General features: G+C 44.2%; 1 protein-coding gene across 1 annotated transcript in view; it reads right to left on the reverse strand.

Moving 5' to 3' along the window:
- Positions 1–19649, reverse strand: part of LOC126456525 (agrin-like) — a 1113065-nt gene that overhangs the window by 377498 nt on the left and 715918 nt on the right. The window contains exon 4 of the mRNA XM_050092274.1: positions 7480–7707. Coding sequence (XP_049948231.1) covers positions 7480–7707 — 228 coding nt within the window. The remainder of the gene's footprint in view (positions 1–7479; positions 7708–19649) is intronic.

A 19649-nucleotide genomic window follows, 5' to 3' on the forward strand; every position in this document is an offset into this window, starting at 1 on the left:
CAGTCACTCAACGATGACACCATCCCATACACCACAGAATCATCAGCAAAGAAACGCAGACTGCTGCTTACCCTATCCCCCAAATCATTTATGTGTATAGAGAACAACAGTGGTCCTATCAAACTTCCCTGAGGTTCTCCTGACTATACCCTTATCTCTGATGAACATTCGCCGTCGTGGACAACATATTGGGATCTATAACATGAGGAGTCACTCACACATTTGGAACCTGCCCGTATGCTCGTATCTTCATTAACAGTCGCCAGTATTGCACATTGCCAGATGATTTACGGAAATATAGGAATATGGTATCCGTCGGTCCGTTGGTTGCCCTTGATTCCTGGTTCGCAGGATGTCATGGGAGAAAAGGGCAAGCTGAGTTCGCAAGAGCGATGCTTTCTAAAGCTACGCTAATCTGTGGACGGAATCACTTTCCTCCCAAGGAAATGTATTCGCACTGAGAATATTTCAAGAATTTTGTTGAAAACCAATGTTAAAGATATTGATATGTAATTTTGCAGGTCCGTTGTTTTACCCTTGTGTACAGGAGTTACTTGCGATTTTTTTCCCGTCAATTGGGCGTGGCACTGGACGGGAGATTCGCGATACATGCAAGCCATGCAAGCTAAGTAAGTGTTTGCTGTGGTGGTCTTCACTCCGAAGACTGTTTTGATGCAGCTCTCCACTCTATTCTATCTTGTGCAAACCTCTTTGTCTCGGAATAACTGCTGCAACCTACATCCTTGCGTTGTGAGTCTGCTTGCTGTGTTCGCCTCTTGGTCTCCCTCTACGATTTTGACCCTTCCTCCCCCCCCCCCCCCCCCAATCTTCCCTCCAGGACTAAATTGGTGATCCCTTGATGCCTTAGAATGAGTCAAACCAGCCATATCTTTCCTTCTAGTCAAGCTGTGCCACAAATTTTTCTTCTCCCCAGTTCTGTTCAGTACCTCCTCATTAGTTACGTGCCTACCCATCTAATCTTGAGCACTCTTCTGTAGCACCAAATTTTTAAAGCTTCTATTATCTTCTTGTCTAAACTGTTTATCGCCCTCGTTCATTTCCACACCTGGGTACAGTCCTTAGAACACTTCCAGAAGAGACTTCATAACAAATCTATACTCTATGTTAACAAATTTCTCTCCTTCACAAACGCTTTTCTTGCAACTGCCAGTCTATATCTTATATCCGTCTACTTCACCCACAAGCAATTATATTGCTGCCAAAATAGAAAAACATCTACTGCATTAAGTGTATCGTTTCCTAAGCTAATTCCCTATGCATCACCTGATATAATTCGACTAGATTCCATTATCCTTGTTTTGCTTTTGTTGATGTTCATATTATATCCTGCTTTCGAAACACTGTCCATTCCGTTCAGCTGCTCTTGCAGGTCCTTTTTCTGTCTGTGGCAGTAGTACAACGTCGTCAGGAAACCTCCAAGTTTTCGTTTCCTCTCCTTGATCTTCAATTTATAATCCAAATTTTCCTTTTGTTTCCTTTACTACTCGCTCAATGTACAAATTGTGTAATATCGGGGATAGGCTCCAACCGTGTCTCACTCCCTTCTCAACCACTGCTTCCCTTTCACGCCTGTCGATTCTTTTAACAGCTGTCTGGTTTCTGTACAAGTTGTAAACAGCCTTTCGTTCCCTTTATTTTACCCCTGCTACATTCCGAATTTCAGAGAGAGATTCCAGTCGACATTACCAAAAGCTTTCTCTAAGTCTACAGATGCGATAAACACAGGTAAGTCCTTTCTTAACCTATCTTCTAAGATAAGTCGTAGGGTCAGTATTGCCACGTCTGTTCCTACATTTCTCTGGAATCCATACTGATCCTCCCCGACGTCGACTTCTATCAGTTTTCCCATTCTTCTGTAAAGAATTTATGTTAGTATTTTGCAACCATGATAGTGATAGTTGGGTAATATTCACACTTGTCAGCACATGCTTTCTGTGGAATTGGAATTGTTATGTTCTGTTTGAAGTCTGTGAGTATTTCGCCCGTGCCATGTATTTTGCACACCAGATGGATGCGATTTGTCACGGCTGGTTCGCCCAAGGCTGTCAGTAGTTCTGACGGAATGTCGTCTGCTCTCGGAGACTTGTTTCCACTTAGGAGACAGACAGAAAAAAATAACCAAACTGTTTGTTATTTAATTTATCCCAATGTGAGAAAAGTCTGCCAATACGTTCATGGAAAAATGTTTGTGGTTGCCTACGGCACCATGATTGCACTCAGGTATGCACCTCTTAGTCCGAAGCAAATCGGTGGCCTTGAATGTGTTTCTTCATGGCTCCAAAAATACATATATCTCATCGAGAGAGATCGGGACTGCATGTATGGGATTCCCAGCGAAACTTCTGCATCCGAGTCGAAACAAACTTGACAACATATGGACCCACCAGCCACTGGTGTTGACTGGTGTTGGGAAACAGCCGAAATCGTTAAAACTGAACAGATCTCAAGGGCATGATGGAATCCCTATAAGACTTTAGACTGAATTTTTGGTTGAGTTAGCCTCTCTTTTAAGTATAATCTGTTGTAGATCCTCGAACAAATAACGTGCCCAGTAGTTGGAAAAGAACACAAGTCACACCCATCTACAAGAAGGGTGGTTGAAGTGATCCACAAAAATACCGTCTAACAGGCTTGACAGCGATTTGTTGCAGAATCTTAGAACGTATTCTGAGTTCAAATATAATGAGATATCTCGAACAGGATGATCTCCTCCATACCAACCAGCACGAACCCCGAAAACATCATTCACTCCAAATCCAACACGCATTTCTCTCTCTTGACAAACTGAAGGCCGGATGCAGTAGTTATTGATGTCCGAAAAGCATTTGACTCAGTACCACACGTACGCTTACTATCAAAAGTGCCCACAACAAGTCCAGTGCCCAGGAATGTTGACGTACGGCATCATTCTGTTGCAGGATAATGCCGTCCCGCATGTTGCCAAAGATGTTTCGACTATACTGAAGAATCTTCGCTATGATACCGTTACATACCGCCATATAGTCCCGTATAGTCCCGATCTCTCCCCATGCTATTTCGGTATAGATTTACTAACAGTTATGGCAACGTCTTTTGAAATAACCAACAGTTTACATAATACTTGATCATCTGTCCCGTATTCATTTGACTACACCTTATACTTACCTATTCCTTTCGGTATACTCATAGCCACTAGGTAGGATGCGAAGTGTGTGAGAAAAGTGATGAGACTTATTTTTATCTACCGAAGTTATTATTTGTTTCAGAAAACAATATTGTTTCAAAGTAGTTTCTTTCGGGGGAGACGTTGTTCCCAAGTAGTTCAAATGGCTCTGAGCACTATGCGACTTAACGTCATCAGTCGCCTAGAAATTAGAACTAATTAAACCTAACTAACCTAAGGACATCACACACATCCATGCCCGAGGCAAGATTCGAACCTGCGACCGTAGCGGTCGCTCGGTTCCAGACTGCAGCGCCTAGAACCGCACGGCCACTCCGGCCGGCCGTTGTTTCCAGTCTTGGTAGCAGTGCTGAAAGGCTTCAACTGGTGGGGCCTTCAAAATGTGGGTCACATGCTTCTGAATGATCCTCAGGACCCCAAAATGACATTCGTTTTAAGCATTTTTCAATATGGGAAGAAGAAAAAAGTCACAATGACTCAGATCAGGAAAATAGGGGACTGTGGAACAACAGGAATGTCTTTGTGTCTTTGGAGGTCACAGATTCCGTAATGGGAGTGGACTTGTGACAAGGGCCGTTGTCATGAAGCAGCTTCGTCTTCAACGTCCGGTCTCACTCTATTCGCCTTTTTCCTGAGCCTTTCAAGAATATCTTTGAACAACACTCAGTTCAGAGTTAGTCCTGGAGGAAAAAATTCTTTATGCACTATACCCCAAATGTCAAAAAAGAACATTAGCCTTGTTCTGATTTTTGATTTGCTCATTCGAGGTTCTATCGGTCGAGGAGATGTCCCAGGGTGCCACTCATCACTTTGCCGCTTTGTCTCAGGATCGCACTCAAAAACACAGAATTCATCACCTGTGATCACAAGACTGAACCATTCCTGGTCATTGGCAATCCTCTCAAGAAGATCAACGCACACGTTTCTTCGTTTGTTCTTGTGTACAGTTGTGAGGTTTTTCGCCACCTATTTGGCACAAAACTTTCGCATCTGCAAAACGCTGGTCAAAATTTGATGTACGCTGGAAGTATTTAACAGGCCACCCATCATCCTTATTGTTGAACGTCAGCCTGATCTCATAAGAGCACGTCCCCGTTCCATGTTTTCTTCGGTTTTGAAGTTGAAGATCTACCTGAGCGACGTTTATCTTCAACGTGTTCTCGGCTTTCCAAATATAATTTGCGCCAGCGAAAAACTTGTGTTCTTGATGAGGATTGTTCCCCATAGGTCTGTTTCAACTTTTCAAAGTTCACACTCGTGGATTCCTCGAGTTTAACTTGATGGCATAACTTTGCTCTAAACTCCGCTCTTCCCTTTTCGTAAAACACAACAGAAACATAGCTTCACTGATGGCGCTCTCAAAACTCACCTGGTGGCTGTAAGGAGTTGAAACTTGGACCGAGCACCTGTAAAGGTTGAACACAGAGTAGTACACAAGTACAAGAACGCAAAATTGCCAGATCGCTTGCAGCTTTGTCAGTCTCATTACTTTTCTCACGCACCTGGTACATGTGACACCAGAACTATTGCGTAGCCTACCTCGAATAGTGGTTCTTGTAATAAATCAATCAGAGGGAACACTCAACCTGCTACCCATACACACTGTGGTCACAGAAGTAATGGGATACTTCTTTGTATTTTCTCGGACCTCCTTTTGCCCCACATAGTGCAGCAGTTCGACGTGGTGTGGACCCAACAAGTCACTGGAAGTCGTCTGCATAAATACTGAACCACACTGCCTCTATAGCCGTCGATAATTCCTGAAGTGTTGCCTGTGCAGGATGCTGTACTCGAACTGACCTCTATTATATCCCAAAGATGTTCGATGGGAGATTCATATAAGAAGATCTGGATGCGCAAATCATTCGCTCGAATTGTCCTATCTCGAACAATTGTGACCCGCTGACACAGCCTACTGTCGTCCATAAAAATTCCATCGTTGTTTGGGAAGACGAAGTCCATGAATAGCTGCAAATGGTCTCAAAATATCCTAATATAGCCATCTCCAGTCAATGAATTGTAACAGAGGATCGAGTCCATTAATGTAAACTCAGCCCACATCGTTATGCAGCCACCACCAGTTTGCATAGTGTCATGTTGACAACCTGGGTCTATTGCTTCGTGGGGTCTGCGCCATACTCGAACCCTACCATTAGCTCGTGCCAGCTGAAATCGCGATCCATCTGACCAGGAAACGATTTTCCAGTCGTCTCGGGTCAAACTGATATGGTCACGTGCCTAAGAGAGACTGTTAGCAAAAGTACTCGCGTCGGTCGTATGCTGCCATAGCCCAATAACGCCAAATTTCGCCGCACTGTGCTAACGGAAACGTTTGTCGTACGTCCCACATTGATTTCTGTGGTTATTTCACGCAGTGTTGCTTGTATGTCAGCAGTGAAAACTCTACGCAAACGCCGCTTCTCTGTGTCGTTAAGTGAAGGCCGTTGGCCACTGCGTTGTCTGTGGTGACAGGTATGCCTGGAAGTTGGTATTTTCGGAACTCTCTGCACTCTGTGGATCTCAGCATATTGAATTCCTAACGATTCCCGAAATGGAACGTCCCACGCTTATAGCTCCAACTAGCATTCCGCGCTGAGAGTCTGTTAACTAAAACACCACGTCGCAAACATTTTCACGTAAATCGCCTGAGTACAAATGATAGCTCCGCTAATGCACTGACCTTTTATACCGTGTGTACGCGATACTACTGCCATCTATATGACAGAGAATGGTGCTGATTTTACCACATGGGATCGCAGGATAACAGCTACAAATAATTTTCATGTTTGACACAGGTGAGATTCCCATCATAACGGTCGATATCGGACTTTCAGTTTGGAACATGCCTTCATCGAGCACTAATGCACATTTTTCACTTGTTGTTCATGCTGGTTAACAAACTGTTGAGAAATCCTTGGGAGATGTAGCCCCACTCCCCTCTCAAGACTGTTTTCCGTTCTTGCACGCTTCGGAGAGGGGGTGTTAGTTACAAACTCACCTGCCAAGAGCATCCTGGGGGTGCTTTATAGAATCTGGATCCGAGAATAACACAGGCCACTCCATGCTTCTAATATCTTCACTTTCCAGTGTGTCCTACGCACCAGCAGTATTGTGTGAGCTAGCTTTGTCGTCCATAAATAAGAAGGCAGAACCTATCGCACCCATAAACAAACGAACATGTTCCAGAATAATCTCCCTGCAGCGCCACTGTGATGCAACGGTACCTCGTGCAAAGATATGCAGCAGTGCTCGGTCATTGTGCTTAAAGCCTACCCACACAATAATGCCTAGGCAATAGCGGGACGTTCGTGAACATTCTGTGGTGTGTAACGTGTTACCCTCATTCTCCACACTAACTGATGGCCAGAATCGCTTCCACCGTGAAGCGACACTCGTCTTAGATATCACTCTGGAGCACTGTTGCTGGCACCTTTGAACTCTTTCTCGACGATGGCGTTTAGCAGGTTTCCGAGCATACAAACCAGGCTGATTTCATCACCACGAAACGGCTGTGGCACAGAAACGTGCACCGGTAGCGGCTGCAAGGTCTCCAAGTATCTGCCTAGAGGTGATGTGTATCTTGCTTTTCGTCACAATGGGTACATATCGATCCTACTACTTTCTCAAAGTATTCCCACCTCCAGCAGCCTGTTTTAATCGCGATACCTTGGGGCACACCTATTACTGTGGCCATAGTGGTGATACTTCGATCTGCTTCGAGCTGTCCAACTGCTCGTGCTCTATCGTAAGGTCTCAAATGATGTCTTCCAGACAGGTTGCCCTACCGCACAGAATGTCGCACTAATTGGTTCCACAAAAACCTTCGTCAAACATCATACTCCATGAACTGTCGAATGGATACAGAGCGTTCCTGCAGTTAATACTTCCTGCCCTCTACATTTCGTTTTACTATCACTGGTCGTTTGGTCTGTAGTAATTGTCAGTAGTTCAGTAGCAACAGGCAATTGTTCCTTAGCAAGTGTCAGATGTTTCTTAGCAATTATCAAGCGTGTACATGGCGGGCTGGATATCAAACGGGAAAAAATAAAATAGAATAAAAGTAAAATAAAGTAAACAAATAGAAACACATTGAATGTACTGAATTCCGTTCCCTGCATGTTGTTCCTCCCTGTCATTTTAAAAATATGAGAAAACAAACAAAGGATAGTCTGCATCACTTTATAAGACTACAGAATTGTATGGAAGGAGGGATGACTGCCGCCTTTCACAGTGAACATTCTGAAGAGCCAGTAGTGTGGCTGGGAGGGTATGATAGGTTTCGGCGTGTGACTTACCGCAGGGACCCCTGTACCGCAGCGTCAGGTCTCGGTCGCCGTCGCGGCAGGCGGCGGCGCGCAGCTCGCACTCGGAGGCGTAGTCGACGCCGTCGGAGCCGCAGACGGGGGCAGCGTGGGCGGGTGTGGGTGGACACGGCAGGCAGCGGCATGTCGGCAGCCCGGAGACGGAGAGCTCGCAGCGCGACCACGGCCCGCACTCGAGCGCCGCGCACCGGTCGCCCGTCTCTGCCGTGTCAAACAGAGAAAGCGTGTTGTGATGGCGACCGTGCCAGGATGAGAATAAATGGCGCTAAAAGTATGCATGAATTCTACTACTGTTATTTTATTCACTACACTACATGTTTCAGAAAGCTGACTTCCATCATTAGGGGTCTATTCACAGAAATGAACCGCCCTTTATTAATCAATGACCAGAACTGAAAACTCGACTGCGGACGGCAACACCGTGCGGCTTACGCTTGAGAGATTGGGAGAGGAGCAGTGACAGCATACACTTTAGTAATGGAGCAATGCCACTCGCTACAACACCTGTACTAAAATGTAACGCATAGCACCGCAATTGAGCAATATAGACAGCTTTGTTTGACGATACTCTTTACACAACGTTGCTTTGGCAGCGTTTATTCACAATGTAATGTGCTTTAACTCATGTATCGTCTAAATTAACCACTGGCCATTTTAATTATTATACATTTTCCCGTAAAAAAATCTAATGTAGTTTCTCTTTTTTGAAGCTATGTCGTCTCTTTCGTACAGTACCATTCAAAAGAACTTCGTAGTGGCGGTGTTTTGTTGTCAGTGGTCTTTACCTGCGGTCACAACAGAGCAACTTATGTAACACTTGATATTTTTTCTTTTTCCGGAGCCACAGTCATCTAAGCTTTTCGAATAAATATTTCCTGAGTTTGACTGAATATCATGTGCTTATTTCACTTTCTAGATTTCGGCCTCAGGCCATTTTTAGGTCTTGTACCAGAATATAGAAACAATAAGAAATACAAATAACAAAACCCAGAGCAAAAAATTTTTCGAAAAACTATTTCCGTCATTTGACTGAATATAATATGTTTATTTCAGTATCTAGATTTCGGCCTTAGTCCATTTTCAAGTGCTACAAAATAAAAACAATAAAATGACAAATAGCTAAAAGCAGGACAAAATATTACTATTTGTTATTTGAAGTTTTTTTTGTATATTTATTTCAGAGTAACATTTAAAAATGTCGCAAGATTAAATCTGGATTGTAAAATATACACATTATGTACGGTTACATGGCAGAAACATCTTTTCGCCTATAGCCGTCACTCCATCAAGAGCTTCACGTCTGTGTGGTTGCACATTACCTAGTAAACAAGCAAGGTTATGCAATAACAATGTGAGTCACTATCCCTTCAGCTCAAAAGTATTTTGTAACTTGCTTTTGTGGTACAGTAGTCCTTAGCTACTGTTACTTAGGCATTCAGACATTGTTTATTTGTAGAGGTAACTAGCATCATGTCAAAACACGAAAAGAATAATCGGCTGATGCGAGATAAGCTGTTGTGAATGCTTTGAAGAAGGGAAGGACACAGTCTAGAGTTGCTAGAGACTATGGCACATCATAGAAACAAATAAGTGTGTGGAGACGACGGCACAAAAGCGAAGGAACGAATAGGCAAAGGTCATGTATTCCTCGGAAAAAAACACTGAGGGAGGATCGTACTATCTGTAAGCAATCGGCGCTCATCCAAGAAAATCGGATCGACAATTTAGGAATGATCTTTAGCAGCGTCATGGACTGAACCTTCAAGTCTCTTCTGTAAAACCTCACCTGGTAGCAGGTGCTTTAACGGAGTTTTCAAAGAAACATAAAACTTGGAGTGCTACAGGTTAGTCTAAGGATTTATGGAGTTATACGAGTAAAATTAAAGTATTTCCTTCTGAGGCTGTGCAGTACATACGTCGACCAAAAAACCGAAGGGACAACAAAAGAATCTGGTGCTGACTATTAAGCATGCTGGTGGCAGCGTCATTGTGTGGGGTTGATCGTCTAGTCCAAATAGAAGGAAAATAGGTAGTTTCCTTAGAAAATAATATGGTTCCACATAGGAGAAAGTAACTGGATATTTCAGCAGGAGAACGTTTCAAAACACAGCGTTTTAGATAGAGGCCATGGCAACGCCCGGAGCTAAATCCAACAGAACACCTCAGGGACACATTTCACAGGCGTGTTCTACGTAGAAGCTAGTAACTAAGGAACAATTTGCTGCACGAATAGTCAAAACTCCCACATGACCTACACACATCAAAAAAAGCTCTGCATGACCCCAGTTACCAGGTCTCCCGAAGATAGACGTTGACTGTGGGTATTGTATCACAGGCACAGTCCCTCAGACTGTTCAGACATGTCACTAAACCCACCCAAAGATGTAAACAACCATGCATGAGCAGCGCCTATTAGAAGGAGGGGGTCCGACAGCCGATCAGTTCCAGTTATTCCACCAGGAAGGAGGTACACAGCTCATGTTGCCTGTAGTTCAACCATGCCTAGATTGTCAGTACCGGGGTTCGATCACGTCCGCATTGCTACTTTGTGCCAGGAAGGGCTCTCAACAAGGGATGTGTCCAGTTGTCTCGGAGTCAACGAAAGCGACGTTGTTCTTACATGGAGGATATAACAGGAACTGTCGATGACATGCCTCACTCAGGCCGCCCAAGGACTACTACTGCAGTGGACAAACGCAATCTATGGATATGGCTCGAAGGAACGCTGACAGCAACGCCACCTTGTTGAATAATGCAGCCACAGGACGTCGTGTTGTGCCTCAAACTGTGCGCAGTTGGCTTTATGATGCGCAACTTCACTCCCGACGTCCAAGGCCAGGTCCATCTTTGCAGCCGCAACACCATGCAGCGCGGTAAAGATGAGCCCAACAACATGCCGAATGGACAGCTCAGGATTGGCATCATGTTCTCTTCACCGATGAATGTCGCATATGCCTTCAACCAGACAATCGTCGAAGACGTGTTTGGAGGCAGCCCGGTCAGGATGAACATCTTAGACACACTGTCCAGTGAGTTCAGCAGGGTGGAGATTCCCTGACGTTTTGGGGTGGCATTATTTGGATTCGACATACGCCGCTGGTGGTCATGGAAAGCACCGTAATTGTTGTACGATACGTGAATTCCGTCCTCCGACCGACAGTGAAACCATATCGGCAGCATATTGACGAGGCATTCGTCTTCATGGACGATAATTCGCGCCCCTATCGTGCACATCTTAGAATGGTTTCCTTCAGGATAACGTTATCGCTCGACTAGAGTGGCCAGCATGTTCTTCAGACATGAACCCTATGTGATATACCTGGGATAGATTGAAATGGGCTGTTTCTGGACGACGTGACCAACCAACCACTCTGAGGGATCCACGCAGAATCGCCGCTGAGGAGTGCGACAATCTGGACCATCAGTGCCTTGATGAACTTTTGGATAGCAGGCCACGACGAATACAGACATGCATCAATGCAACAGGACGTGCTACAGGGTATTAGAGTACTGGTATATGAACTAAATATAGTTTTGTAATAAATGGATTATAATTACACACTTTTCAATTATCAATTCCCAGCTTTTTCTATTACAAACTTATCTATATGTAATTGTGGCTAATGTCTTCTACAAAACACTTTTGAGTGCTATTGTACGCGATAGCTCGTTTATTTTGGCATCTTTTTAAAAATAATTTTCATAGAAAGAACCAGAGATAGAATCTTCGAAAAGCAGTCGTGATAAATTTACTTACCATCTCATAAAAATGAGAGTGGTTTTGGTTATGGTGAAAGTGTCGAGTGTGTGTGTGTGTGTGTGTGTGTGTGTGTGTGTGTGTGTGTGTGTGTTGCTAGACTGACGTAGTTGGGATCTAGGATTCGATACGAGTCGTGAGCTGGATTCATTTTTGTCGGCCTCGAAATGCGTCGGTGCTTACGATGTGCCAGGGTGTCCTTCATACAAATTGGGGCAAATAAAAGGGGCCCGGACGAGTGGATACTATTGGAAATGAATGTATGCATATAACTGCAACCCGTGACGCTCGCCCTCCATGTGTACTACCATCACGTAATACACACCGTTTCGGAGCGTAGTGCGGGCTGTGAGTGAAGCAGTACTAACAGTGGAATAACAGCTGTTCGTTGTTGAAAGTTACGTGACAACTAAGTTGTGGAAACGGTATGGGCAGCTGTTTGCTGAGAAGCTTAACGGTGTCAAAGTGCCAGCAAAGAGTGCTCTGCAATGCTTAGTCTGAAAATGGCGTCCGACAGGATCTGTTTTGAACAAGTCAAAAATCAATCTGAATTGTGTTCGCACACTAGAAAATGAGACTGTAGTTCAGAGGAAAATGCTTCAGAGTTATACCAAATCAAACGACGCCTGTCGCAAGAGACCGGCATATCACGTAGATCATGCGGATGAATACACCTGGACCTGCACATCCATCCCCAGCGAGGGTCTGATGTTCATGCATAAAACCTGCAAATTATCCTCAGCGCCTCCAGTTTTGTGAGTGGCTGTTCACTGTCATAACAGTGAACGGCTTGGACATGGATCTGTTCTATATGTCTGCTGGAGCCCGGTTTCACTTGAGTGGTTATGTCAGCTCACAAAATCACAGATTCTGGATTGCGGAGAATCTGCATAACTTCCATGAAACACCATTGCATGATCAGAAGGGTGGGGAGGAAGAAAAGACCTGCAGTTACTTCCAATAGGATGGAGCAACTGCCCATACAACTGGCCGAACCTTGGAGGACATTTACGCAGTCTGCCCTCCAGACAGCAGAGATCAGTCTGGTCGCAGCTCTAGCTGGCCACACAAGTCACCTGATATGTCAGTGTGCGATTACTTTGTGTGGGGAGCTCTCAAGTCTAAGGTGTATCGCAACAACCCTCAGAGTCTTCAAAAATTGCGGCAGAACATTTCGGATGTGACAGCAGCAATTCCAGCAGTCCAGCTTCGATCTGCCTCCAGCAACTTGCTGACCAGGGCCCAAAAGTGCCAAGAAATGAATGGCAGTCACTTTGAACATCTGTTGTAGTCAAGTTAGTACTGTATTTCTTTTCCTCTGCTGTGTTTCTTTGTACCCTGGAAACTCTGTTCTCCGGGCCACTTTTATTTGCCCCACCCTATACAATATTCATCGTGAGAGGACAACTTACGTTAGCACTACTTCTGTGAAGCCACTCAGCATCTTGTACTTCCTGCCTACATACCCAGCTGTAACATTCGCTTGCGCGTTCCGTCACCATTTCACCAGCACTGTCATTTCTTTCTGCTTATCATCACCACTGAATTGAACAGCGTTAACACAGCAAGCTACACGGCTGTATACGAAGGCATTTTCTGCAGTCACTTTCCTGTGTTTTAATTGAGTGGTAACAACGCATGCTACTTTGGACTTGAATACTCGTACAAAATCACATGACCAAGCTAATTACGCTACTGGGTCTACCGCTTCCTTTGTCGATTATTAGCAACTCTATATAAGCCTAGGGTCAACGATTGCCTTCAATTTCATTAACCAGAGCGCCCATGTAGATATAGAGGGCATAAACACGTTGTAATTATCACTTCGAAAAAATAAACTTATGTATTTATTTGTTTCTGACCGTAGTAGTCCATCGGCTGGAGCGCTAGACGCCAGTACTAGAGGTCCTGAGTTCAGTCGCGGGTAGGTGTGGAGATTTTTCCAATCCCCCCAGGGGCACTCAGCCTCTGTCAAAACGAGTACGGAGGATCTTCCTTGGGGTAGAAGGCAGCCTGGGCGCGGCACCAACCTCCCCTCCTCTCCCCTTCTAGTGCTGCGCGAATAGAAAGGCTGCGCAGTATCTACAGCTAGGGCGGTAGTTAGGTCACGGGCTTGCGCCACATTCACCTTTACCTGAATTAGTCTAAGAAAAAAGAAGAAAAAAATCAAACCACAAAGATATTATCCGAATGGCACGGAAATCGGTAGATGTGACGAACATGTACACAAAATTTCGGAAAATTAGATGATTTGTTCAAGAGGAAAATCTTCACAAATTGTGCACGTCAATAACACATTTGTCCATCTCTGCCCCTTATGCAAGCAATTATTTGACTTGGCATTGATTGATAGATTTGTTGGATGTCCTCCTGAGAGATAAAATGCAATATATTGTCGAATTGGTAGATTAGATCGGCAAAATCCCGAGCTAGTTGGAGGGTCCTGCCCGTAATGTTCCAAACAGTCTAGAGAGAGATCCGGCGACGTTGCTGATCAAGGTTCGGCAAGCAGGAAGACAAGCAGTACAGACTCTCGCCTTGTGCGGGCAGGTATTATGTTGCTGAAATGTAAGTCCAGGATGGCTTGACAGGAAGGGCAGCAAAACAACCCGTAAAAAATAGTCGACGTACCGCTATGTTGCGAGTGTTCTCCAATAACAACCAAAGTGGTTCTACTGTGAAATGAAATGATACTCCAGACCGTCATTCCTGGTTGTTGGGTCGTATAGTGGGTGACATTCAGATTGTGATCCCAGCTCTGTCGAGGGCTTCTCCAGACACGTCTTAGCTGTTCATCGGTGATCGTTTAGAAGACAGTTTTATTCCAGTCGACGAGATTCGCGGCCCCGACGACTGACGAAAGAAGGGCCTAGAGAAGCCTTAAACATCAGTGGGATAACAGCTTGAATGTCACTCGCTATACGGCATGACAACCAGGCACCATGGTCTGGGGTGCCATTTTATTTTATAGCAGGTTGTTATGTGTGGCACCCTTACAGCACAACGGTACGTCCACCATATTATATGCCCTGTTTTGTTGCCCTTCGTGACAAGCCTTCCTGGGCTTACATGACTGTAAAATAATGCCCGCCCGCGCACGGAAAGAGTATCTACTGTGCCTCTTCATGCTTACCAAACGCTTCCTTGGCCAGCAGAGTCGCCGGATCTCTCACCAGTTGAGAACATTTGGAGGATTATGGGCATTTCCCTACAACCAGCTGGGGATTTTGTTGATCTAATGAGCCAGTTTGATAGAAATCGGTTCGATATCCCTCAGGAGGACATTCTACAACTCTGTCAAACAATGCCAAGCTTGCGTAAGAGCCAGAGGTAGACCAACGTGTTATTGAGTTGCTGAATTAGTGAAGCTATTCCTTTTGAAATTTTCTGAAATTACACACATTTGTTTGTTGGTACATGTATAGCACATCTGTCGATTTCTTCCCATTCGGGTAATTTCTTCGTGGTGCGGCTTTCTTTTGTCTAAGAGTGTATTTGCTTGTTTCACTGGAAGTACGCGTTTGCCGCTCTCTTGTATACAAAAGTCCCAGCTCCACACTACCAGAGCATTATCAGACCAAAACAAAATGGCCGAACCCGTTGATAAAGTGGAGAATCGTGAGTTAATTCGTTTTCGGCAGCATCGGAACATTGCAGGCCAATGTAGATGACTTCTCTAGTCATCTGCATTCATCTGATACAGCTGCAACATTGCCGCTATATAGGGTGGGCTGTAAGGAGAGGTACATGCTTTGAGGGGAGATAGTGTTAGTGTTCTGAACAAAAAACTTGACATAGACATATGCCCTATTGTGTATGGTTCCCTAAATAGAAAACTTTTGATGTGTATTGTTATTTATTTTCTGTATTATTCAAAGATTGCCATTGTTTACAACGTACCACAGTAGTGCAGAGAATGTTGGAACGATCATTACAAGACACTTGTGGTCTATCAAGTAGAGAAACTCCCTCAGATTGGCCTACAAAACTACCTAAGCTACAGCAAATGTGCGTTGCACGAGATTTTAAATATTCCCTCGCTCCCTTTGATCAAACTTTTACATCTAGAGAAAAAATGAAAGGGACCTTTCTGGTAGGAAATTTGATGTAATTGGGTTTTGTACTGTGATATGTTCCGATTTATTCATTATTTAAATTTATAATCGAACTGGATGCTTCGTAAAAAAACGTAAGTAGACAGAACTAAATGATTTTGGAGACTTGGCCCATAGTTTCCGAACAAGTCACGCCAACTATCGAACGTGTGAGCGTTTCACGGAGTAAGGATTTGAATGGACTGTTCAGCAAGAAAGCATTTGGAGGATTATGAATATTACCGATTCTGCACGAGTCAGACGCGAAGCCGAAAAGAAAACATGGTGACTGAAGAAACGTACTTAGTATTCCGTGGCACTATCGACTTGATACGTTTAAAATAAGCAATTGGAGAAATACAAAACTACATAGTCGGCATGACAGATGCGGGGAAGAAGACAAATGAATAATAAAACGTTTCCGTTACTCTGAATAAAATGAGGATAAATAACGGGAGAAATACGAAAACTACAGACTCCTTTTAGTCAGGTACGAACTGCGTGCGAGAAGAAAACTTGTAACTAAAAGATTCATGTGGTGACGAAACAATACAGTACTCGTTGTAAAGAACGCTTAAATACGCTACGCGATAGCAGTACCTTAGATACAAATGCATTTCCTATTGACAATTTCATTAATTGAATTGATTACCATTTTTTTGAGTGGTACTTAAGATAAGTAAATAAATTAGAGAAATTAGAAAATAAATGAAAAACTTAGTTTAGTTTAGAAGAGTTACGCATAGGCAAACAACGGACAAAGCAGCAGTGGGAACGGCCGGCGCTTGCAAGTCAGCATAGCACGTTCAGGAGAAGCTGTCGATTCAGCCGTCAGTGCATCGCCCGACCGGCTCACGTCAAGAAGATTCTTCGAGAAGCTTTTCAACGTAACAGAAGAGGCAATGACAGGCTCACTTGTTTCTCAGTCGTCACATGTTATCAAAGACCCTCGCCTACATTCCAAGAGCCAATGACCGACGTTAAGAAGATTCTTCGAGAAGCTTTTCAAAGTGACAGAAGAGGCAATGCCCGTGAAGTCGTTCACCTCCAGTAAACTGAAGCGAATAAATACGAGATACGCAGTGGGCCCGACAGACAAAAAGAAGAGAGGAGAGTAGCAGCAGTTTTCAGTCAGTTTCGATGCTGAAGACCGTCATGCAGGAAGAGACTACATCGTACACAGAAGCACCAAGTCCGCCGCTGTAATGGAATACCAAGCAGCAGCCTCAGCGCCAGAAGACATAAGTTAGAAGGTATTTGAAGTCTGATTTTTACGCACCCGGGTGACTCGTGAGGACGGGAAGGAGGCGGCCTCACATCAGCAGTCACCTGTGAGCTGAAATGAAGATCTGACAGCCGAAGACTGGCAAGCGGGAGTCCGTTGTTCGATCCGGGACACTGGCCTTCCCCCCGCCGCACCGCTCCGCTGGCCGACGCACAACACACGCGGCCGCTTAGAGAAGAGAAACACTGGGACGCCACATCCAAGGTATCACCATCCGATGTACGACTTCGCTCTCAATAATTAAACGGGCCACCGCACGAGGCGCGTCTCCAGTCAACTGGGCGAGACGGCGACACGAGATACACACCGCCAGGCGTAATCAGACGCCGCCGCTGCCGCAGCAGAAGGCTTCGCAAACGACACAGCTGCCGCTCTCCGAGCCAGAACATCCAGTAAGATACAGTTGTACAAAACTTTCAATAAAAGTTATCTTATGTAAAAATGCTGTTTCATTCTACCTCATCCCCGAGACAAGGAAGAACCCACCCTGCCCACATGTTGTTAAGAGAGAAAAAGTAATTTATTTAGTATTTTCACTCTGATATAATGCTTTAGAATCAAATGCCCTTTGCAGAAATGCTCATCCTGACAATTCACTAGCATCAAAAGAGAAAATCCAGTTACATTTAGTTGCAGAAGTGTTACAATTTATTTCGAGTTGAATGGTTAAACATTATAAGAGAGCAAAAGTTTAAAAATAATGTCGAATTATTTGAATACCAACACGTTTTGCATCAAAACGGACCTACAATATCTACTCTGCTTACATGGAAACACGAACCAGTGTAGTATATCATCTAACGTGATTAATTTTTCTATTGCCATACATTTAAAGCTGTGGTTTCTCTTCCTATGCGAAAAAGAGAGCTCACATCTCTTTGGATCTTTTTTAGCATTACTAATGGAATGTAACTTCACTTATGTCTGAGAACTCTTACGAGTAATTCGATGTAGGCTCTTTTGTGTAATAGGTGCATTGACCGCAGTCACCATTACTGAATATTTGATGCAAGAAAAGTTAGATGAAATATTCCGACTCAACGAGCATCAGAATTAAGTCGATTTGAGTAGGAAAGGTACTGTTCATTCCAGAACATATTCCGATTATTGTTTAATAGTACGTAGTGATTTTATTTCAAGAAATGCAATCTCGTCGTTACAATGTCCTGTGGTGTCTCATAGACAGTGTGAACTGATGCAAAATGGTTGGTTGATTGATTGTGGGGAGGGGACCGAACAGCGAGATCATCGGTCCAATCGGATTAGGAAAGGACGGGTAAGTAAGCTGGCAGTGCCCTTTCAAAGGAACCATCCCAGTATTTGTGTGAAGCGATTTATGGAAATCACGGAAAACTTAATTCAGGATGGTCGGACGCGGGTTTGAACCGTTATTCTCCCGAATACGAATCCAGAGTGCTAACCACTGCGCCACCTCGTTCGGTGATGCAGAATGGATGTATAGTAAGAACCTGTAGTCACATTTTCTTTTACGGACATTTTTGTGTCTATGTACTCGACAACTGTCATCCACTTTTCATCGATAAAGCCCTTCAGTACTTGCACGCTAATGGTTTCCGGGCGATTTATGGAGATCGCTTAATGACTTCTTATAGATTCCAGCGTCTGGGATTACTTGCAACATCATCGCCGACCGGGCTACCAGTCTGTTCAGAAAGTTGTACGACCCATGACAACAAAAAACTAATATCGTTGCTAAATAGAATAACGCTCTTAACTTTATATTAATACTAATAGCAATACTTTTAATTGTAATACTATCAATTCAAGGGAAAGTATCTCTTCGCCCATTAATAGCTTCAGGTTTTATGCAAAGTCCATTCCTGAGATTGTTTTCTTTGATTTTCTATACTGGGGATTACTATTCAGATTTCTGAGATTTCACACTAAGAATTCATTTAGATTTTCAACTGAGTTGACGTAGAGTTAATCACAGTCGCTTAGGGTAATACATTATGAACCAACCAATGGATGAAAGTGCACAGTAATTAAAATGAGTTATTCAGAATGCGTCTGTCATTCTGCGTGGAGTGTGCGCCGTGTTGAAACTTCCTGGGGGTATAGAAAACAAAACCGATCTTATGCAACTCAGCTTGCTCTCTTCGTCCACGGAACCCAAAAAGCAATAGATACGGGCGCCCAGGTTGATGCTATGGGCCTTGACTTCCGGAAGACATTCTATTCAGTTCCGCGCTACCACGTGATGAACAAAAGACGAGCATACGAAATATCAGGCCAGCTGTATGACTGGGCTGAAGAGTTCCTAGCAAACAGAACACAGTGTATGCTTCTCAACGGAGAGACGTCTTCAGACGTACTCGAAAAAGTGACTTTGGGCTCAGTCCAGGGAAGCGTTATTCGGCCATTTCTTTTCACAATGATGTAAATGACCTACTGGATTACGTCGACACTTCCATGCCGCTGTTGTATACAGAGAAGTTGCAAAGTTAGAAAACTTTAACTGAGTGCAAGAAGACCTTCAATTGAGTTTCAATACAAACAAATGTGATGTACATTGACCAAGCCACATTAATGTGACAACCTGTCAAAAGCCTTAATAATCAACGGTGCGAAATGTGCAGGAGGATAGTCAGTGAGGTTTTGGGAGGTACCGACCGGGATGTGGTGGCCAGCTGCGAGAGGTTCCTTGGTTGAGAATCAGTGGTACCAGCAGCCCGATCGAGATTTCTGCAGTGAGTTTTGAGACTTTGCGCATCATAAGTGCCTATGGCCACCTGTCGAATGGATCAAAAAACGTGATGCATCTGGAGAGGCTATCTGTCGCCACTCAGTGGACATCTGGTTGCGGTACTGGCGTGCAACTTTCACCCTTCGTGGCCGAAGAACAGCAGTCAGCATGGGTTCATGGACTAGGCGCCTGCTGCAGCAAAGCAGCAAAGTTCACTGAACGGACGTTGAGGAGACACTGTTAGTAGCTCTAGGTTCATCTGGTCGGTGAGTTGTTCAACAGTTTCACGTCCATTCGGTC

This window comes from Schistocerca serialis, chromosome 2 (assembly GCF_023864345.2).
Source record: "Schistocerca serialis cubense isolate TAMUIC-IGC-003099 chromosome 2, iqSchSeri2.2, whole genome shotgun sequence".
NCBI lineage: Eukaryota > Metazoa > Arthropoda > Insecta > Orthoptera > Acrididae > Schistocerca > Schistocerca serialis.